Genomic DNA, 23,453 nt, shown 5'->3' on the forward strand with positions numbered 1-23,453 from the left:
AATTTTAATTATTTTAACTTGATAATCGAATATTTGATTTATAAAAGTAAGTTTAGTTTTAGTAAATTTTTAATCAACAACGTTTATTTCAGCTGTTTAAATAATTAAATATTTAAATAACAGATAACGTCTACAATCATTTCAAAAATACATTCAAAGCTGTTTTAGTGTCAAATTTGACGGTAAATATGACAAACATATTGACTCAAAATGTTAACTGGCAGCTGTCAGTGTCAGCCTTTGTAATGCTGTCAATTTGTCATAATAAAATTGTTTTACGGGATAATGTCACTGTATTTTAAAGATACATACTTTTAATAGACAAATAAATTGATATTTAAATTATCTTCATTTCAACAAGAAGTTGTCTACTTGCAGCGGTAATACTAGAGATATTTTGTTATTGAACCGTCTTGAATACATTTGTAAATGTCCGTGTCATTGTGCGTTTTGCGTATTGAAATCGACGAAGATCTACCCGAAATGGGTGATAATGCATCTGAAGCAGGTTTGTTTTATTTTTCAATATCGGTTTAATAATACGTTACTTGTTGTAATATCAAAGAAAACCCGTAAACATGTATTAAATGTATATTATGACAACAAAGGAATTCAATAACGTCAACTGTTGCTGTAAAGGATGGCGGCGATGCAGCAGAAATGAAACACAGGTTTTCAAACATGGGTGCGCACAGTACGTTCGACGGACGACATTCGACTGCAAAAGTGCCGTCCACCCTCCAAAATCATTTTATTTTTTATATTTAAAAACTACTAAATATTTTTACATCTACCTTGGTAGGTTACAGATAACAAATAGTATTTATGGAATTAATGTAGTAGAATACAACAAAGAAATTAAACAAAATTATATGTTACAATATCAGTAAGGTTAAATCACAAATAAAAACATTATGACGGCTTTTAAGTTCTATCGTCAACACCGCCCCCTAGTGCTGACTCCTCAGCACTACAAACCTATACCTCAAGCAATGCTACTCTAGTTACTGGACGCTTTAAAACGCCCGTGCGCGTTTGCACATCAACGCAACGCACTCTGCCGTCCTCTCCGGCATGGGCCGCACTCACTACGCCATGCTTCCACGAACCGCGTTCTAACTGTGGGTCGACAATCAATACGTAATCACCTACTGATAATGCTTTTGCCTCGCTATTCCATTTTTGCCTAGGTAATAGTGTTGGGAGATATTCTTTTAACCAACGACTCCAAAACAAATCCGTAAGCCTCTGTGCTACTCGCCAACGCTTGCCTAAATTACAAAGGTCACCGTTATCGTACTTACCGTAAGGAGTTCCACTCGAAGAGGTACCTATTAGAAAATGGTTAGGTGTTAAAGCCTCTGGGTAATTAGGATCAGTAGAAACATGAGTGATGGGTCGGCTATTGATTAAAGCTTCCACTTCGCACATCAGAGTAGACAAAGTATCGAAATGTGGTGCTCGTTCCTTAAGTACGACCTTTAATGCCGTTTTGACAGAGCGCACCAATCGCTCCCAGGCGCCACCCATTTCTGGAGCACCTGGAGGAATAAAACGCCATTCTATGCCTCTTACCAAACCGTCGTCCTGTAGGCGTTCAAAATTCAGCTCCTGGAGACTGCGCTTAAGCTCGGCATCTGCACCTCTAAAGTTGGTTCCATTATCAGAGTATAAAATCTCTGGGGCGTCCTCACGCGTGGCAACATCTGCTACGTTCAAGCCTGTTGGTACGTACCTCCATTCCATGACGCGAGTCAATTCGTCTATCTCGCCCAACCTATGGGCGACGTACGGTTTGAACGTACGTGGATCGCTTCGAATCCATTGCAATACAGTTTTAGAATCTGTCCAAAAATACCGTCTAGTCGGTGTGATGTCGGTGTGCTCCGTCCGGACCGTGCTCGCCAAACGTGCAGCTAGCAGTGCTGCTTGAAGTTCCAACCGGGATACGGACACCGGTCGTAACGGGCTCACCCGACTTTTGCTAGTGACAAAACAAATGAACACCTTACCATCCGTGCGAATAAATCGCCAATAAACAACAGCTGCGTATGCCTTCAAGGAGGCATCGCAAAATATATGCATCTCGGTGTTGATTATTCGTTCAGGATCATCTGAATTTGTTTGGGGATTACAATCAGTCCACATACCTGTGTTGTTGTACCAACGCGGGATACGAAGTTGTGCTAATAATTTTAAATCGTTAAGCCATTCTAAAAAACATTCATAATCTTTTAAGTGGATAGGGCTATTCCAGCTCACTCCACTCCTATGTACATTTTGTAAAATTATTTTACCCTTTATAGTTATAGGCGTTATAAAACCTTGCATGTCATATACAGACATAATTAAACTTAACATCTTAGCTTTGGTTGGTGGTTCACTTCCATTAAGTACATTATCCGATAAGCGGTTAAATGAAATGTTAAATAAAAATGTGTCATCTGAGGGATGCCACATCAAACCTAATGTGCGCTCGACTACATTTGTGGCTCCGTCTGTAAGTTGTATAGCGCTGCTAGCTAATGACTCATTGGGTAAACAATCAATTACCTGTTTACTGTTGCTCGTCCAACTTCGCATGATAAAGCCGGCGTGCCCATGAATTTCAGTAATAGTTTTTATTAATTTAATTGCCTCCTCTACAGAAGTCGTCGAATGTAAACAATCGTCCATGTAATGATTATTTAAAATAACTTTAACGGCCTCTGGATGTAAATGTTCGTACATGGATGCATTTTTATTTTTGACATATTGAGCTATAAAAGGTGAGCACGTCGCGCCAAATATTAAACACTGCATAACACATACCTTGATCGGAGCATCGTCACCAGCAGAGGGGTCTTTCCATAAAAAACGAAAGACATGTTGATTATCAGGGCTTATCTTTATACGTAAAAACATATCCTTTATGTCACCCATGATAACCACTGGATGAGTGCGGAACCGTAACATTATTCCAAACAAAGAATTATATAAGTCAGGACCTGTTAATAAAAAATCATTAAGACATAAACCACTGACCTTAGCTGCTGCGTCGAACACTAGTCGCAACTTCCCAGGCTTGTTAGGATTCTGTACGCCAAAGTGTGGTAAATACCATACATGACTCGATGACTGCTCGCTGCTCTTAATTTCCCTCGCATAACCTTCGTCGAACAATTTTTTTATTTCTCTGCTGTACCTGTTAGCATAATCCCTATTGTTGTTAAATTTTTTGTTTAATGAAATCATTCGAGACAAAGCATTATCGTAGGAATCAGGCATAGTAAATTCGTCACTCTTAAATGGTAAACAAACTTCATATTGTTCATTTACTTTACGAAAAGATTTATCTAAAATGTCAACCGCACGAATGTGAGCTTTATTCTCACGACGTAACGTCGATATTCCAATCGAATCTATAGCGAAAGAATTTGTTATTAACTCATTAAGCTTCTCGCCGTCAGAGTGAGCGAGATGGAAGATACTACGCGCGGAGGGAGTGTGAGTGCGACCGCTGTAGCCGTGAATAGACCAACCTAACCTGCATCGAGTAGCATAAGGTTCATTTTTGCTCCCACAAATTATTTGTAAAGGTGCAATAATATGATAATTATCTTCGCCTATTAACAATTTTGGAATTACATTTTCTTTACAAACATAACCCTTTATACATGTTAAATGTTTACAATTAATGTTATTTATAACAGACAAATTTTGCATAGGTAAATTGAGCTTTGAAACTTTGCGAAATTGAATTTTACAATTATAAATATTATTACTATCGGTACTGCTAATGTCCACCGTAACCTTAGGCGTGTCCGCCTGATACACTTCTATACCGAACGCGTCGACGAATCTTACCGCACTAGATTCGCTAGCCACTAGGCCTAACTGGTCGGCTAAGTTCGCGTCTATCACTGACACCGAGGCACCATCGTCCAGTAAGGCATGCGATATAAGTTCAACTCCGGACGGACCGCGTAATTTCACTCTCACCACTTTTAACAACACTTCGTCGCGCGGAGCACTGGAACCAGCGGCTAGATGGGCCACCGTGCCCACCGCGGCGGGCGACGGCGACTGCGCTGACAGGGACTCCGGCGTCGGCGGCGCGGGCGGTTCGCGCCCACTAGGCGGCGCGGGCGAACGCGAGCGATCAGCGGCTCGCGCGTCGGCCGGCGCGTATACAGCTGCTTTATTAAAATGTAATAAGCGATTATGTTGAAGTCCGCAGTTATCGACGTCGCATGGCGGTGCATTGCATTGCATGGCGGCGGTGTGTCGTCGATGTAAACAAACGAAGCAAAGACCTTGCGATTTTACAAATCTCCATCTGTCCCGCCGTAATGCGCGCCGAAATATTCGACAATCCGTTAATTTATGTACAGATTTATTACAAAATTTGCATATCTCATTGGCGTTATAGTCTGTAGTACTCAAATTAAATACATTGTGTCTTTTTCGTGTCTTGTTTTCTGTCTGTTGACTATTATAATTATCCAATGGAATAGTTCCCACGCTTAGTAATATCTGTGATTCTTGTTTTAAAAATTCGGCTAATAATGTAAGCTTAGGTAAATTATCTAAGCGTTTACTGTAAGCATAGTCTGTCCATTTACTAAGCAGAGTGCTAGGCAATTTAAATATAACTGCATTTATTAACTCTGGACTTCTAAGATATTCTTCCTTATTTAATGCTCGTAATGTGGCAACTGAATTAATTATTTTAGTGGAAAATTCTACTAAGTTGCTTTGATAAAATAAGGGCAAAGGTGGTAGCTTCTTTAGCTGTGTTGTGATTGTGTGTACAATAAAATCAGAGCGTCCAAACCTCAGTTCCAGCGTGTCCATCACCTGCGAGGGCACCGTGTTGCCGATGAGCAGGTCTGCCACCGCTTCCTTGGCTGCGCCGCGAAGCGATCTTCTTAGCCGCCACAAGTTTTCACTGTCACTAAATTTACATATTTTCGTGGACTCCTCGTAAGCATTTTTGAAGTGAAGCCACTCAACATAATCACCGTGAAATTCGGGAAGATCTCGTGGGGTGGCGAGGCGGCTTAGGAGCCTGTCCTCTCGCTGTGAACTCGTTTGGGTCATCATCTCCTTCAGTACGTGTGCCAGTTGTTGGACGTCAGATGTAGCCTCCCGTGAAGGCTGATCGGTGGTCAGGAACGTCGGATAGGTCCGAGCACGCGGCTCGAGTGCTGCACAAGGTTCCCCTTGGCTACGGTCCAACCATTCCCTTACACTTTCTCTCGTACGTTGCTGTTGCCGACCTGAACGTGTTTGCGCTGGGTGGTCTCTTCGGTGTCTCCTCCTTGGCAGCCTGGGTTCCTCGCGAAATTATATCATCGGCTCCACGAGAAGGCTGATGTGCTGCCTCTGGGGCAGGGTCCGAAGCAGACGCTTGGTGCTGCCGCCGCGTAGTTGGCATCATTAACCGTTTTATCCACGCGAAATTAATAAACAATAAGCTCCACGGGAATCAACCAGTTCAAGATGCGGCTCGAAGTGACCAAAATTGTAAAGGATGGCGGCGATGCAGCAGAAATGAAACACAGGTTTTCAAACATGGGTGCGCACAGTACGTTCGACGGACGACATTCGACCGCAAAAGTGCCGTCCACCCTCCAAAATCATTTTATTTTTTATATTTAAAAACTACTAAATATTTTTACATCTACCTTGGTAGGTTACAGATAACAAATAGTATTTATGGAATTAATGTAGTAGAATACAACAAAGAAATTAAACAAAATTATATGTTACAATATCAGTAAGGTTAAATCACAAATAAAAACATTATGACGGCTTTTAAGTTCTATCGTCAACAGTTGCTTTGGTTTTTTTTTTATATTTCGTAACATTTAATCTCAAAAACATTTCGTATTTTTTTCCTAATGTTCTTGTTAACATTTATAATTGAAAATGATCATAGTTTTTAAGTGTAACATTGTATTTTTAAATAATTATTATCATCAAGGTTTCAACATAATATTTGTTTTTCCTTATTCAATTGTTCCTTATTGAATAGCAAATAAATTTATGATTGCATGATTTTTACATATTTTCTTGAAATTTAATAAAACTAGAAGCAGCTAAAGAACAAAAGAAAAAGGACCGTGGTGCTCGAGATAGTAAGACAATAACAGTAGAGACATATGCCAGTGTGCTGGTTGGTTCTAACACTGATTCCGGAATCCTGCCTACAAGCTCACGGAGATCTCCACCTGAAGATAATGTCTGTAATGACGATGAGACTATTAATTTCTTCTGTGGCAACCCATTAGTAGAGGTTACAAAAGGAGTTCTGCATTTGTATAAAGAAAAGTAAGTTCATCATCAGCTCACTATACGTCCCCACCCTACCCTAAAGGGTGACTAGGCCATAGTCAACCACACTGGCCCAGTGCGAGTTGATTGATTCACACATATAATTGAAATACTTCTCAGATATTGTGCAACATCTCTATGTTTTCCTTCACCATAAGAACATCGGATAAATGTACTTATGTAAATCTAAAAACATATTGATACATGGCGGGATTCAAACCCAGGACCTGGAGATTGCAAATCAAGTGCTTAACCTCTGAGCCACTGATGCTCAAGTTATTTATCATTCTTTATTTAATGAAGTGCCTCAAACTTCTATTTAAAGCATATTTGTTTGTGAAACAAAAATAATTTTGTGATGGTTTAGTTCAAACTGTTTAGCATCACATTAGTTTTAACAGAATGATATAGATATGTTAAAATTAACTATGCAAGTAAATTAACAATTGTCTTTTGACTTTACTCTGTGTTTTAATCCGTAATTATTTTTCTAAAGTATATTTTATTGTTATTTCATAAAATTGTAACAAAACAAAAATAAAATTGTATATGTATGTTTATTTAAGTGAATTGAAGGAGGCAGAGGAAGCGAAGACACTCTGTCTACTGTCGGTACCAGGTGCACTAGGAGCACCAGACCTGCTTGCATTTGCTGCGGCCTGTCAACAAGATATTGCACATGTCAGAGTACTAAGAGATGGCTCGCTCGATCACTACATGGCTTTACTTACGTGAGTATAAATTCACTACTGAAATACTTGTAAAAAATATATGTGATTTTTGAATCAACTAGATTTTGCTTATCTCTCTCACAGCATTTGTGCTCTTTCTACAAAATGATATTCTTTAAAATATTATGTCTAATTATATATGACACGCATAGAATTTAATACCCTATGGTTAACTTTGCTCAATGGTACTAGAAGCTATTTTGTTATTGTGTGACTAGATTCCGTACATCGGCAGCGGCTCGTGAGTTCCACTCTGCGTTCGACGGCGTACCTTACAGCAGCCTGGAGCCGCACGCGCTGTGCCACATGGCGTGGGTGTCTCGAGTGGAGTGGGCCAGAGATGGCACACCACCTCCCTCACATACTGAACTACCCACATGTCCTGTGTGCTTGGGTATGTTGTAGTACTTCTTACGCATATCCTCTTTCACAGGATCAGAATAAAAAACATGTTTTATTATTCAAATCATACTAATATTATTAAAGCAAAAGTTTGGATGGTTGGATGTTTGTTACTACTTATGTATCTCCAAAATGGCTTAATGAGTCTCAATGAAATTTGGCATAGATTTTTTCTAAATTACGGACGAGGTCGCGAGCAACAGTTAATATTTGAATAAAATTGAATTTGTCATTTTAACATTTAGCAAAGTTTACAATAAACTTTTGTTGACAGAATAGATAATGGAAATTGTGATACATTTACTGCATATTTTTAGTGCTTTAGATTATGTTTCGTTACTTACTTTTAATTGTAATTTTATTATAACAAATGATATGAATGTTGTGAGTACATTTGTATGTACAATCAGAGCGTATGGACGAGAGTGTGGCGGGAGTGCTGAGCGTGCAATGCGCGCACGCATTCCACTCTGAATGTCTGGTGCGGTGGAGAGATGCGCGCTGTCCGGTGTGTCGGTGTGCGCAGACTCCGGAGCCGCGAGGTGTGGCGCGCTGCGACCAATGCCACGCCGGCGCCGCACACCTCGCACAGGGAGAGGGGGAGGAGGAGGTGGAAGTGGGGGGTAGAGAGGGTCTGGCGGAGGGTCTGCCCGATGGGGTGACGGCAGGCGCGCTCTGGATCTGCCTCATCTGTGGACATGTCGGTTGTGGCAGGTGATAACTTAGATCCTTTTTAATTGTTTAATTTTTCATTTTCTTTGTGTAAATTTCCTTAGTGTAACCACATCAGTGACCGCTTGTCACTCTGAGTGTGAATGTAAATACTCAAGCCTTTACTTTAGTTGCAACATTGAAAAGTTGATATATGTCCAACTTGTTCTATGCTAGAAGACTTATGCTATATATTTTTTTTATATTTATATGACCAGGTATGAAGGAGGTCACGCTGCGAAACACTTCCTCGCTTCCAACCACACTTACGCCTTACAATTGGGGTCCAACAGGGTATGGGACTATGCAGGTTTGTTTCTCTAAGGTAGAATTATAACAAACGATCATAAATATGTACATAATCACATGGTCTAAATTAAAAATATATATATATTTTTATAAAGATAAAAATTTATAAACTAAATTAATAATCCAGTTGCCGAAAGTAACGTAAAAATGCCAGTACATTAATTTGTAACGTAAAGAAAATCTTTACATCACATATAGGTGACAACTTCGTACACCGTCTGGTGCAGAACAAGACTGACGGCAAGCTGGTGGCGGCGGAGGGGGCGGGCGGGGAGGAGGAGGCCTGCGGGGGGGAGAAGCTGGACGCAGCTCAGCTCGAGTTCACTTACATCCTCACACAGCAGCTCGACGGACAGCGAGCGTATTACGAGGACAAGATCGCAAAGTAATACTGCATATATGCACATGAATGAATGAACGAATGAAGATGAAGGCTAGAAGGCTGTAAGTTTAATTGAATTACCATAGATTGGAGTCTGAGCGCAGCGCGGAGTGCGAGGCGCTGAGAGCTCGCGCTGCGGCTGCGGAGGCTGAGAGTGCGGAGCTGCGCGGTCAGGTGGCGCTGCTGACCCGAGATAACAAGGCACTTGACAGGCGTCTGCAGCATCTCACTGCAAAGTAAGACACTAAGGACCTCCCTTAGGAACTACTTACTTACTGCGTGTTGTTATACGGAGTTTTGAATTCTTGTTTTTAAAAAAAACACTATTTATTTAAAAGCTTAACTAGGCAAAACTAAATCTTCCTTAAGCAACCGTACTGTTTGAGAGATGAAGCAAAACTGAATCTAGTATCTAGTGCTAATGCAAAGCTGTGTAAATATTGCTGTTATAGCAGGATGGCCGTCATACCAGCACTAAGGCGAACAAAACAGAGTCATAACAGTGTGATAATTAGTGTAGAAAAAGGTTCTTGACAATCAGCGGCATGTTTTTCTACAGTCTCTATAATTACGTGTACAGGATGTCAACACTGCAGAGTGAGTTGAGCGAGGAGCGCGGGCTGGCTGCAGCACTGGCCGGCAGCCAGGCGCAGTGGCAGGAACAGGCACGGATCAAGGAACAGACATTTATGCAAGAGGTACATCACTCACGAAGTATCCGGCTCCGAAGGACCAAAAAACGAAATTTTAATTAATTTTCATAACTCACTCTTCAAAATCGGTAAAGTTGTCTCATCTCTGTCTTAGGTAGCAGATCTCAAAGAACAGCTACGTGATGTCATGTTCTTCGTAGAGGCTCGTGGCCAACTCGAGAAGTCAGAATGTGCGACACAGGAGGAGATAGCCTCCGCCAGCGTGTCCGTTGCACCAGCCAAACCACGACGCAGGCGACGGTAGCTTCACATTACAAACTAGAACTTGATTAATATTATAAAATGATGTTGTGAATACTTCTTGTCTAATGACCAGTCTTTTATACTTGTTCTCTATTTGACGGCTGAAGAAATAAAATAAATCTATGACATTGACAGGAGCTTAAAAAGGTTATGGTTATGATCGAATCGATTACCGTGAAAATCGATTTCCTAAAAAACTGTCAATTATTTGTGATGATCCTATTGTATTAATTTATTCATAATACAGGGCTTTTGAGGACACAAAAATGTCCGTTTAAAAATAAAAAATAATGTTAAGTTATAAAAGTGATGTAAGTTATAAGCATGGAGGAAACTTATAAATTATCAGTTCAATTAACTTAATTTTTGTAAATAAAATTTGAACACAACTTAATGTTTTATTTAAAACCTACCCTTGCGGAACCTGTTAACTTACTCTCAAAATTCTACGGCTTTTCGAAAATCAAAGGTATTAGTTCTTTTTTTAGTATCCTGCCTTTAAAATGTTAAGGCTATGAATAAGATTCCAAAAATAGCCTTTAAATGAAAAATGCCTAAACAAAAATACAAATACAAATACAAATATACTTTATTGTGCACTATCATGGAGTTACAAAAAAGAAAGTACAACAGGATTTTCACAAAAGGCGGTCTTATCGCTAAGCAGCGATCTCTGCCAGACAACCTTTGGGTAGAAATTAAGCTAAGTAAACCAAATCGGTAGGGTGCACACGAACAGTGATAAGAAATAAAAATAAAAACAATAGAAATATTAATAAGAGAAAATAAAATAATACAATATTTCAGCAATATATAGCCAAATTAGAGCTGCAGATAGTGATCTTTGACATGTTTTTTAAACGATTCAATACTTTTACTGCATCTAATAGAGAGAGGTAAGGAGTTCCATAGTTTCACAGCGTAAACCGTGAACGATTTTGAGTAGAAAGAAGAGGTGTGTGAAGGAGTAAGAAGAGAAAAGTTTGTACTAGAACGCAAGGTGTGGTCATGAGTGAGATATGTAAACTTAAAACGTTCTTTCAAATAATGTGGAGCAAGTGGATTGAACAGTATATTATATAAAGTAGAAAGAATGTGAGCATTCCGGCGAAGACGGATTGGGAGCCACTTGAGCTTTGCACGATATTCGGATATGTGGTCATATTTGCGTACCCCAAATATAAATACCCCAAACCCCAAATAGTAATTGATTAACAATTATTTACTTTACCCGGTACGGGTATAATAAATTTTATCTAGAATATTAACGCTTAAAAAAGTAATGATTTTTAAAAATTAAAGAAGATTACTTATATTAGTGCTACGGCTACGGCCCATCGGTGATCTCTCAAACAAACGTGGCTTTTTTATATACACGGCCTCGTGAAAATTTTCATTGGCAACACTGCATCACGATTTCATTCTCTTCAAATGTCAAAATTGTCTTTTCCTTCGGCGTGTGGTGTTAGTTATATCTGCACTTCTACAATAATTGTAATTTAATCATGAAAAAGTGTAGTATCGTATAATAAACACATCGATGTTAATTTATTCTCAGCTAGCTTGAAATATAACCTTATTTCATTCATTTAGGTAAGCCAATTAAATTTACAAGTAAGTATTTTTACACAGCAATGCAATCAATGTAAGAGTTTTCTAAAGGCGAAAGTTGTAAAGTAGTCGAAGGAATTGATGTATTTCGACAATTTCATTAGTTCTTTCAGAGTGCAGTTTATTCCGGCACGACCCAGAAGCTCTATCGCCTACTATTTCGAACGGCTTTGCAAGAAACTGCACTCTGTGACATTATCAGAGTGAGTTTTTTGCAATACCTCTTCGTCCTCGCGCTGTTCTTCTTTTTTGGCGAATTTTGAAATGGTGAAAGTCTGCACAGGGCGATGGTAAAAATCCAATTGTTGTTGTACATTGGATTTTTAATGCTATCGTTGTTTGCGGACGATCTTTCAACTCCTTGTCTCGTTTAGTCATTGCACAAAGGTAATGGAGGTTGGCAGTTATCTGTTGCATTAGAAGAACAAGATATCAAGTATTTACTATTTGTATAAACTTTAGTCATGATTTAATACTAATAAACAATTTATGTGGTAATTCTAGAAGAAAATATATATGATTTTTGAATAATGCATTTTTGTTTTTCACTAAGATTTTGAGAACATTATATGAAGAAACCAGTAGTAATTTTATTTTGAATAGTATAATTAATTCAGTACATGTTATTTGTAAAAATTCACTATACTCAACAGCTAGGACTGCTAAGTAATTCTGATTTATGGCTGCTATGGAAACGGATAACAATTTTCTGTAAAATATTTTACATTTCCTTAGTAATTGCAACTTTTATATTTTTACAAAGTACAATGTGTATATAATTTTATTATTCATTACTTGGATGATTTCCATGACTTTTGTTAAATCATTAAAAAAATTATGTAATTCTAAATGAAATTTTAGTTTGACATAAATTTTTTTGCTTAGCATTATTAGTGTAATAATTTTCGTGTTCTGAAATCTTTTTTTATCACTTCTTTAACATCATTATATTTAACATCAAATTGTTAAACTATTATTATTAGTATTGTGTACTTGTCCATATCAGAATAAACTATTTTTAGGTAGGTAAATATGGAGACAGATTCAATAGAGATTGAGCCACAAGCTAAAAGACAGAAGACGGAAGACCAGGAGAATATAAATGAAACGGAATCCGATTTCGCAAATGACAATTTAGATTTCACAAATAAAGTTGACAATCCAGATAAATACACGAACTTTGTGACACCTGAAGAATTGGAGCGGTTACAGGAATATAAAGTTTTGGATGAAGTGAAATCAAATGATGAAGATAGCAATGATGAGGATTCTGAAAGTTCTGAAGGTAGGTATTTTAGGAATAATTTTAGGAATTTTACAATAGGAATATTGGCTTGGAAATGTATATTTATAAATATACATCGTTTATTTGCGATTTTCAACTGTCACAGTTTGTTACTGTTTTCTATCAAATGGGAGGAAGGACGATTTTTATGCAGGTACTATGACAGTGGAAACACAGACTATCAATCTGTTTTTATCATATGTTGTATACAATAGTAATGATTTGAAAATGTTTAAATTGATGAATTTAGATATATACGTGACACATATATGTATAGTATTGCATGGGAAATTTTATTTGAAGAGTTAATACACTTTTATCGTAAAATCAATCATGTATATTATGTGTTATTATATTTACGTATGTTCTATATGTTTAATACTTTGTGATGCAATCGATGGATATGTGATAAAAATTATAGGCAAAGAAGATCTTCCCGATGAGGAAATAGAGAAGATGTTAGAAGAAGATTTACCTGATGGATTCAAAAGGACGCCAAAACCGAAGGAAAAGCCGTATGTAACGAGACAGAAGATTGTTTTACAAGGTTAGTAGTTATATGTAAATTTATTTATATTACGAAAATCTAACAAATTAGTATAATATTACGTTAAATATAAATACAGTCAAACCTGGATATGCGACAGTGACTGTCCGGTCTTAATGGATGACCTTCAATAGGGAGAAAGTATGGTAAGAGAATTCTATAAAAGAGAAAAATTTCGCGGTCCCTTGAACTCTCGCTTATCCAGGTTCGACTGTATAATAATTATCAAATAATATTATTATTGTATGAACTGCCGCATTGTGGAATGGTCTATCCTCGGCGGTATTTCCAAACCGCTACGACTTAGGGTTCTTCAAGAAGCGAGCGTATCACCATCTCAAAGGCTGGTAACGCATCTGCGATTGCTCTGGTATTGCAGATGTCCATGGGCGTCGATAAACATCTTGGTATTCCCGCTGCTCATTTGCCCCTTTCTCTTATATAAAAAAAACTGCTTTTTAAATTTATTAATTCATTCAATGAGCTAACAACCTACATTTTAATGTTGTTTATTTTTGTAACCATTAAAAAGGAAGTGATGAATTAACAATCGGTTTTGAAGACAGAAACATATTGTGCAACATCCAGTAGATTAAGATAAGGACAGATAAAGTCAATTATTTTAATATTACAGAAAAAGGAGTTAATCATTTTGAAGTGTTGCCTCTTGACTGGATGATGGTACGTCATTATAGCGGTATGCCGATTTACATGCACCGCACAACTCGCGTCTGTACCCTGTCCAAGCCTTATTTCTTAGGGAAGGGTAATACTAGGGTAAGTATTGGTGCCACTGTACAAAACAGACCTTCTAAAGTCACATAACTCGCATACCTTCCAGAATTAATTTTTGGGTGGACATTTATTCTTTTAAACATTTTTTTTATAATTTATACCCTATGTTAGTCAGGTATTATAAATCAAGTGATTGTTCAGTTCAGTAGTTTTTGAGTTTATTTTTTTCAAACATTAAAAAAATGTGAAAAACTTCTCTAATTTCAATATAGAAAATGTCTTGTGAATGTTTTAATAATGTTATTGCTTGCGAATGACTACTCTTTTTTCCTATTTTTATATCAAATTTACATAAATTACATAACTAAGTTTATTTTTTCATAACTAAGCTTAGATAGAGTGGTTTTGGACTGTCTAGTATTAGTGGACATCTTGATTTTTTATGAACCATGTGTCTGAAATAAAAGTTTTAATACATTAGTTAGACACTTCTAAATTCACATAAGTAATGGGAAATTAAAGGTATTTAAAAAAAATTCCAGAGACATGACATACCCATTAGTGCTATACCCTGCCTGTCATACAGACGAGCTTTAGAAGAAGAACAAAAACAAAAAGACATAGATCAGAAGATACAAGAACAAATCAGAAGTGGTGCGTGGGCAACTAATCCTAGTCAAACTAACTCTAGTACCATTGACAATCAAAATAATGACAATAATGAAATTAATGAAACAATTGTGAAAAAAGAAACTCAACTCTTAGATATTGATAAAGTTAAAATAGAAAGAAATGATGACGAATTTACTATTAATGGTAATAAAATAGAAGCGGTTGAAGTTGAAATTAAAGGTATTAAAGTCAGAAGTGATGCAGAATTATTAGCTAGAGATATTAAACTTGATGAAAATAGTCAAGATGACACAATGAATACAGATAATCAATTAAGATGTCCGTTTAATGGGCAAAGTAATAATGAAACTTTGGAAAGTCAAGGTAATGAAGAAATACCACTGAGTAGACAACCTGTGGTATTGCCCGGTGGCATAGTGATGCCTCCACCGAGGGTAGAATCAGTTAATTCCAGCTGGAAAACGCAACATTTGACTCCGGAACAAATTAATGATTATTGTAAACGTCTTTTCAAATTCAGAACTGTAAATATAATGCATTTCAAGTAAGTTTAACAAATTATAAATTTGTTTATTTAAAAATGTTATAAATCGGAATGTTTAGATAATGGATGGATGGATGTTTGAAGATATAAAAGTAATGAGATTGAATATGGATGGCTATAAAGGTAGAGGAAGACCAAAGAAAGTATGGATGGATTGTGTGAAAGAGGATATGCGTAAGAAGGGGGTAAATTCAGATATGACGGCTGATAGAGATGTATGGAGAAGTACATACTATGCCAACCTTCCATAGGGATAAGGGCAGGTTGATGATGAAATTTGTTCATTTAACTATGATATGACTTCTATTATGTTTTTTTAACCATTAAATCGATATTTTAGACACCATTTAATTTTAGAAATTACTAGAATTAAGTATAAGTAAGTATAAATGTGACAATTACTGTTTTGTTTAACTTTGTCTATTATTTAAGTTGTTATAATGATTTTATATCATAATCAATTAAGTTGAAGTTAGACATGTCATTCAGAAATCTTACTAATATTATAAATGTTTAGATGGATGTTTGTTTGAAGGTATCTCCGGTACTGCTCAACGGATCTTGATGAAATTTAGCATAGATGTAGAACATAATCTGAAAGAACCAATAGGCAACTAATTAAGTTTTATTTTTATTTCACTTGGACGGAGTCGCGGGCGACAACTAGTCCAATATAAATCTAACATAATACTGTGTTTATAATTTATTTCGTAGCCTTTTTTTGGGTAGTTAATTTTGTCATTTCGTTTTGTAGTCGATGGGCGGATCGCCGTAAGTACACAAAAGCAAGAAAGACGCTGCAATATCCTACATTACCTGAGGGAACTAAGCTCATTACAATACCCGCACAGAATACAGGGACGGAGAATGGTATGTACAATCAGGACATTTGGTGGTATTCCACCTAAAAGCGACAGTCGTTTGTGTACAAATAAATAGAGAAAAATCACTTTAAAACCATTTACTTACAAAGAATAAATAACTTATTAATTACAACAGTTTGAACGTTTCTTAAGTACTGAATGTAGCTTTTAAATGTGTGTGAAAAAAGGTCAATCATTGGAACACGAGTAATATTTTTACTATTTTGTCCTCGTTTTTGCAAATTAATAATAATTGGTTATTCTGTAAGAAGAGACGGAGACAAGGAAATTTTACTGTAAATGGAACACCGCGAAGTGACTTGATTGTACTTTTAGAGTGAGTTAACACTGTTGAAATGTTCACAAAAAGGTGGTTATCTAAGTATTTAAAAGTAAATATGAGGGACATATTTGTAGGAATTCACCTTTTGCAATGCAAGATATCTGTCGAAGCCTAACTTTATGAAGGATTATCTAGTCAAATCAACTTTCATACTAATGACATGTACATTCTATGGTTTAAAAGTCTTGTATTTTATAGTGATTGTAACATTGTACATACATATTTAGGTAACAAGACGGCGAAACGCGACTGGGTGATGAACATGAACGGGCGCTGTTACCTGTCCGTCTTCCACGAGTACGTGTATCGAGCGCTGCAGAAACAACCTGTCTACGAGTTCAAACAGCTCGGTGAGGAGAGAAATAAACTATCTTTGTCTTAATTGGAGAAAATATTACAATAGTTTAGCTAATTTTGTAAATATGTTTAGATGGATGGATGTTAGAAGATATCTCTGGAACGACTCAATAGATCTTGATGAAATTTGGCTACTTACTAAGTTTTATTTTTAGTTTCGTGCAGATAGAGTCGCGGGCAACAGCTAGTATATAATATGGACGCTGAAAAGCGTAAACGCTGTAACCCCGAAAGTATAAACTTTACAGGAGAGCCACAAAATGATAACTCGTGAGCTGATACGTCTACAATCATGCGGTATTTAGCAATGTTGTGTAGTTTGTGCTAACCTATAATAAAATCATTATCGTTTGAAATTATTAACGTGTGAAAAACATATTCGCGATTTCAAGGGTTACAGCGTTTATGCTTTCCAGGGTCGATATTTTAATTTGACGTTTACAAATGCAGTGTATATATTCCAGAGAACGCATCCACACCGTACCAGGCGACAGTATACATCGGAGGTATGCAGTACGGTGTGGGGTACGGGTCCAGCAAGAGACAGGCCAAGTCTGCGGCCGCGCGCGCCTCCATACACATCCTTATACCTGAGATGCGCGATCAAATAGAGCCTGCGCCCACGCAGCAGGAGCCAGACTTCTCTGTTAGTTATATATTGGATTGTTCGGAAAGTCATTTCTATGTGTAATAATGCTTGTCTCAGCTCCAACGAACCTTCAGGATGTGGTGCATCTTTGTTGAAAATATACGAATCTTAAGTCGAGAAAAAACAACTTTCCGAACGATGAATTTTTTGAAATAGTAAAGCGACCGCTGTCCATAAACATCTACAATTGCAACAGGGGAAGGGACGCAAAGAAAGAAGATATTTCATCTTGCCATGCGTTCCGTCTTCCGCTAAATCCAATTCCCTTCCCATCATTTTCTTATAAGAAAGAAATGTTGACTAAAATTAGTTGCTAACCTTTAATTGATGAAGGTTGGGACATACAAAAAGAGAACATTTCCTCTTCCTTTCCTCCGTCAAAATCTAATTTCCCTTCCCATTTTTATGAGAAAAGAAAGGACATAATCTTCTTCGTGCTCTTCATTACTGAAGATTGTGCTCATCTTGAAGTGCCTTCACTGATGTGTCGACAAACTGCTCCCACACCGCTCCATCTGCGACCTGACTTATGGCAGTCAGAATATTGAGTCCCATTATTGTCTGGACTTAGTCAGACCATGGGATAGGCGATCATAATATAGCATTGTGTTTCATTGTAGTTCTTCGACTACGTGAGCATCGAGGACCCGCGTATATCAGAGTTCTGTGCGGCGACGTGTGAGCCCTCCCCGCACGCCATACTGCGCACTTGTCTGCTGAGGAACTTCGGCGCCGGAGACAGGCACATACATACTGAGGTACATCACGTCTGCACGGTACATTGTACCCGTATACGTACGTACGTACACTTGCACGTACTCGTATACGTATAAACAAGAATATATTGATGGCTCTTACGAATAAAGGCCACATACCACATAGGTAATAGGCCGCATAGGTCTTTTTACTTCACCAAAAAAATAACATTTACACCTGTAAATAGTTTTTTTTTAGTGTATGTTAAGTAATCTAAGAGGTAGTTTTTAACACAAAAGAGTAAAAAATTATTAATCTGTTACTTTGGCCCTTTTACCCATCGATATATTCCAGTGGGCATAAGTCAAACTTATAACAGCTCACAGCTCACTAGCGCCCCTCTGTCAGTCAAAAAATTTCATATGATCCTTGTACTGTAGTTGTTATATATTTTTTTATTTCGTTTTTTATATCTAAGCAGGCAAAAAAAAAAAAACAGCGCCTCATCAGTTGTAATATTCTTATTTCACTATACGTTACGTTAACAAATATGTTAATGGCTCAGGGTCATCGCCTAAAACTGTATTCTGCGCAGCGAATCGCGTGAATTTAGAACCGCTAAGATATTTAAATTTAAAAGCGTCGGAGGCTCACTTGTTAAGCACTTGATTTGCAATCTGCAGGTCCTGGGTTCGAATCCCACCATGTACCAATGTGTTTTTCGATTTTCGATTTACATATGTACATTTATCCGACGTTCTTACGGTGAAGGAAAACATAGTGATGCTGCACATATCTGAGAAGAAATTCAATGATATGTGTGAAGTCAACCCGCACTTGGCCAGCGTGGTTGACTATGGCCTAGTCACCCCTAACTTGTGGTAGGCTCCGAGCCCCTCAGTTGAGACGTATAGTGAGCTGATGATTTTTGAAATCATTTATACATATCTTTATAAAAATAAATGTGTTGTTAAATTTGAACATCTTGATATAGTGATCACTATCTAGCGATAAGAGCTTAAATTTTTTTTTTTTTTTTTTTACTAATTTTTATTTCTGATGTATTTTTAGAAGTAATTTTGTATTATTTAATTTCTATTATATTTAATTTTAACATATTCCTCACAATAAGGGTTGGTAACAGGCAGGCAGCTGTAAAAACTTAAGGTTGATAAGACCAGGGAGAAGATGTTAAATTTAAATATTTTGATTGTACAATATTCAATATCGGTTGAAATGTTACATTGTAGATGAAGAAGTTGGAGTACCAGAAGATCGAGCTGACGATGAAGGTGGGAAAGCACAGCGCTACTGTCATCTGCAAGAACAAGAAGACGGCGAAGCAGCGAGCCTCGCAGTCCATACTTCAGGTACTTTTTGATGTGAAACATCTATAGGATCACTTGTAAACCGAATTGTTGGCGTGGCGACGCTTGCCGTGGCGACGGGTCGCCAAGCTATATTATTATAATATTTAATATTATTTGTTATTATTATTATTCATTCATTCATTCATTCACTCATTCATTCATTCATTTATTTAATATTTTATGCATATTACTTGTACACACACCATGTTTCACATCTGCCAGGCGTCCCATGACGGCTCACAAGTTTTTTTTACTGGTTTTCCTTTTTTATTGTCCAAATGTCTTAAAATTTAGATGTATAGATAGATGTTTGTTAGAAGTTATCTCCAAATATAGAACATAGTAAGAAAAGAACACTTAGGCTACTGATTATGGGAACTAAGGAAAGGGGAAATGGATTGATGCATGAAGAGGGCATAGGAAGGGGAAATATTTTCTGTCTGTGCGTGTCCTTCGTCGATTAGAGGTAGACAATGTGTCTGCAATTGCGTTGCATAGTCAGCGGTCACTTCGCCATTATGGCGAATTCAGGTTGCTTTCTCGTTTACCAAATTGTAATATTAAAATAAAACTTATGTTCCAGGCGTTACATCCACACGTCCGTTCCTGGGGTTCTCTTCTCCGTCTCTACGGCTCTCGTTCAGTAAAGAGTTGCAAGGAGAAGAAATTAGAAGAACAGCAGATTACTCTGTTACAAGATAAAGCGCGACAAAATGAACCAAACTACGCCGTGTTGGAGAAACTGCGCAATGAAATGTTAAAACTAAGAGAAAGGGATGAAGCTGTGGTACCTATAGGTACCCTTCTACTTCCTGCAGACCTCCCCCCATCAGCATCCGACCTTAATCATGTCCAGTTGTAAGAACAGTAATTCTGTAAGTTTTTTTACACTTTACTGGTTTACTTATTTTACCCCCTACTTATAGATCTCTAGATACCTTGTCCGAAGTACAAAAGTAGTCTATGTTTTCTTCCAGACTATGTTCTACATCTGTGCCAAATTTCATCAAGATCTGTTGAGTCGTTCCGGAGATAACTTCAAACAAATATCCATCCATCCAAATATTCGCATTTATAATATTAGTAAGATATTTTTGTATTGTTATTAATCGACTAATGGATCCCTAATCTATAGATTATATATAAAAGAAAGTCGTGTTAGTTACACTATTTATAACTCAAGATCGGTCGAACTGATTTAGCTGAAAATTGATGGAGAGGTAGCTTAGAACTAGGAGACGGATATAGGGACTTTTTTATTTTGTGTGCATTTTTTTTATTCCGCGCGGATGAAGTCGTGGGTAAAAGCTAATAGATTATATATCTACGCCTCTTTAACTTTTAACTTTCTTACAATTGTTCCAACATGTCTTCTGTAGACTATGTTCTTTTCGTTCTAGAATATTCTAGAATAGTCTATACCTTTCTAGAGCTTTTCGTGGTTGTATGTAGATAGCTTTGCATTGATGACCTGATATATTCATCCTTTTCATTCTTAATGAAAGAAACAGAGACAACGATATGTTTCAAATATATCGGCAATGTTTTTTTTTTTTTTTTTTTAGTTATACAATTTTAATATCTAGATCAATGCATTTTAGTTTAATTTTATTATAATAATGTTATAAATGCTTATACAAAAACTTAATTACTATCAGATTATGTTTTTGTATGAGTATTTTGTATCCGGTTACAGGTTTTTCCCCCCACTTTGAATTGACATTTGACTATTTAATTAAACAAATCTTATATCTTGATATAGTTTTAAATTATATTTGACTTAAATAAGTTTCTAATAAATACGATTCGATGTTTTTAATGTCCATTTAAATATAGAGATGAACTTATCTGTAAGAATAAGTGCGATAGAGAAATATCGCTACTTTTGACTTTGACGATGTAAATGAAATTTTAATGCTGTTAATGAGTTTTCACTACAGAAACATTTGTACGAAAAGATGTCATCTCGCAAATTCTCTTTGGTAGTCAAAGATGTAGTAGTGATAACAGTGGTAGATCTCGCAACAACAACATCAGTTGCAGGAATTGTTCTCGCTCAGTGAAATACCACAACCTTACGGAAGACAGACCTCAAGTGGAAGTAATTCCAAGTACAGTCTGATGAGTGTGGTGCTGGAGACCTAATTTTAATCCTCTTTCCCTTCCCACCCTTTTCTTATTAGGAAAGGATGGGAAAGGGGAATATATTTGGCGGAAGAGGGGAGGAATAGGAAGGAGAAATATACTCTTTCTGTGCGTCCCCTTCTCCGTTGATTAAAGGTAGGCAACGCATTTGCATTTGCGGATGTCTAACAACGGTCGCTTCACTATTGCGGCGTATTCAGGTGACCGTTTGCTCGTTTGCCACCTTTTCATATAAAAAAAGTAATTTAATTTTTGCAATATGGACAATGAAAACTCTTTGTTCATTATTCATACCTAAGTTCCTTTTACTAGAAATCATTTTTAACATATACTAATTATATAAAAACTATGAGGATTGAAAAAATAAAAAATTAAGTATTTAAAATAAATGTTAACTTCTAAGAAATAATAAGCTTTTTTAATTTAAATAATTAGCAATAATATTCTGCTTATTTAATGTAGAAAAGCATTCAGTAATTGAAATTTTAAATATGGCAATAATATTGTATTAGTTTTTTTTATAAATCAGTGATATATACGTATAGATATTGATCCAGAGCATAAAAGTGAGGCGAGTTTAAAGAACTCTGGAAACCATTTACATTATAAAAAAATATAATCGAATACAACCTCTTTTCTTATTTTCATCTTTTAGTAAAGAAAAAATATTAGTTGTGACATTTTTAAAAACAGAAATAAAAAAAAAACATAACAAAAAAAAAAGAAATACTGTGTCTTAATTGTTTTAGGTTTGAATTTGTTTTTTTTTTTTTAAATAGAATGATAAAATAATAATTAATATTTTAACAAATAGTTTAGCATATTTTACTTTTAATTTTTTACATTGAATTTGGGGATTTTTTTAAATAAAAATTGGTATAGATTAGGTCGTGTTAAGATTAATAATCGTATTAAAATATCAATATATAGATATTTATCTTTGCTTTATATGTGTTCAATAAATGTTTGTAAAAAATTACATATCTGTGGTTAAAGAATCGAAATTGATAGTCCATTGAGTTTAAAAAATTAACTGTCAAAAATGATTTTTAATTAACGCGCTCAAAGGTATATTTGTTCTAAAACAATGAATTTTTTATTGACAAATGACAGTGTTGCCAATGTATTAATATATGATGTGAATAGATAAAAAATGTTTAGCTATGAAGTTCCATAAGGTTATAAAATGTAGTTTATTAGTTGTACAGTTAATTAAATGGCCAACAAAGAAAATAACATGTTTTCTGAAAAATCAAACAATTGTTACTTTTAATTCCTTGTCAATAATTGGTTAACATAATTTGCTAGACAGTCTGTTGTTAGTTATTTCAGAGTGTATGACGCTATGGGCAATGGAATTCTTGCAGCCGAAACTCACACAATGGGGAGAAAAACTGCCTTTTATATACAAAGTACTCTGTGGACTGTAGACATAGGAACGACTTTCGTCCAATTTCATTTAAAAAAACAAGTATTTTTTTAATAAATACTTTGACAGATGACAGCCCACTCTTGGCGCCAACGCCACCTACTTAGAGCTTTCAGTTTTTCTTCCCATCAAAGTATAGATAAACAAGTCTTTCAGAAACTGGGTGTAAATTCAAATAAAATTTAACATTAAAAATCCCATTATCGTGTTAAGATAGACAATTATTGTAATAATGTAAGATGTCATGTGAAAAATTAATGTTACTAGAAAACAATTGTTCAATAAAGAGGGCTTTTAGATCGTTTTTATGGTTTTATTTTATAGAAATAAATATATATTTTTAAATTTGTTTCCCTAATTTATTTATAAATCCTATTATAAATAATTTGCAGCGATAATAAAAAATAGAAATAAAAGTAAATAAATATTGCTATAAA

At 36.2% G+C, this 23,453-nt stretch overlaps 2 protein-coding genes across 5 annotated transcripts; both read left to right on the forward strand.

Annotated features, from left to right (window-relative positions):
• The first annotated feature begins 274 nt into the window (after positions 1–274).
• Positions 275–10,146, forward strand: LOC106712717 (BRCA1-associated protein). The gene is made up of 10 exons (XM_045683201.1): positions 275–508; positions 6,078–6,315; positions 6,885–7,049; positions 7,268–7,443; positions 7,862–8,165; positions 8,381–8,472; positions 8,670–8,856; positions 8,940–9,089; positions 9,434–9,551; positions 9,661–10,146. The coding sequence occupies exons 1-10, from the start codon at positions 430–432 to the stop codon at positions 9,808–9,810; spliced, it is 1,659 nt and encodes a 552-aa protein (XP_045539157.1). The 5' UTR covers positions 275–429; the 3' UTR covers positions 9,811–10,146.
• Positions 10,147–11,264: 1,118 nt separating this feature from the next.
• On the forward strand, positions 11,265–20,369 carry LOC106712718 (microprocessor complex subunit DGCR8). 4 transcript variants are annotated; one of them, XM_045683100.1, is made up of 11 exons: positions 11,265–11,423; positions 12,443–12,705; positions 13,127–13,252; positions 13,887–14,029; positions 14,530–15,164; positions 15,919–16,034; positions 16,598–16,720; positions 17,192–17,373; positions 17,997–18,134; positions 19,323–19,442; positions 20,026–20,369. In XM_045683100.1, exons 2-11 carry the CDS (start codon positions 12,453–12,455, stop codon positions 20,302–20,304), a joined length of 2,115 nt encoding a protein of 704 aa, XP_045539056.1. In that variant the 5' UTR covers positions 11,265–11,423; positions 12,443–12,452; the 3' UTR covers positions 20,305–20,369. The 4 variants fall into 4 exon arrangements, with proteins under 4 accessions (XP_045539056.1, XP_045539055.1, XP_045539058.1 ...); XM_045683099.1 differs by having other exon boundaries at positions 11,265–11,402; XM_045683102.1 differs by having other exon boundaries at positions 11,265–11,402; positions 12,447–12,705.
• The last annotated feature ends 3,084 nt before the right edge of the window (positions 20,370–23,453 follow it).

This window comes from Papilio machaon, chromosome 21 (genome assembly GCF_912999745.1).
Source record: "Papilio machaon chromosome 21, ilPapMach1.1, whole genome shotgun sequence".
NCBI classification, from domain to species: domain Eukaryota; kingdom Metazoa; phylum Arthropoda; class Insecta; order Lepidoptera; family Papilionidae; genus Papilio; species Papilio machaon.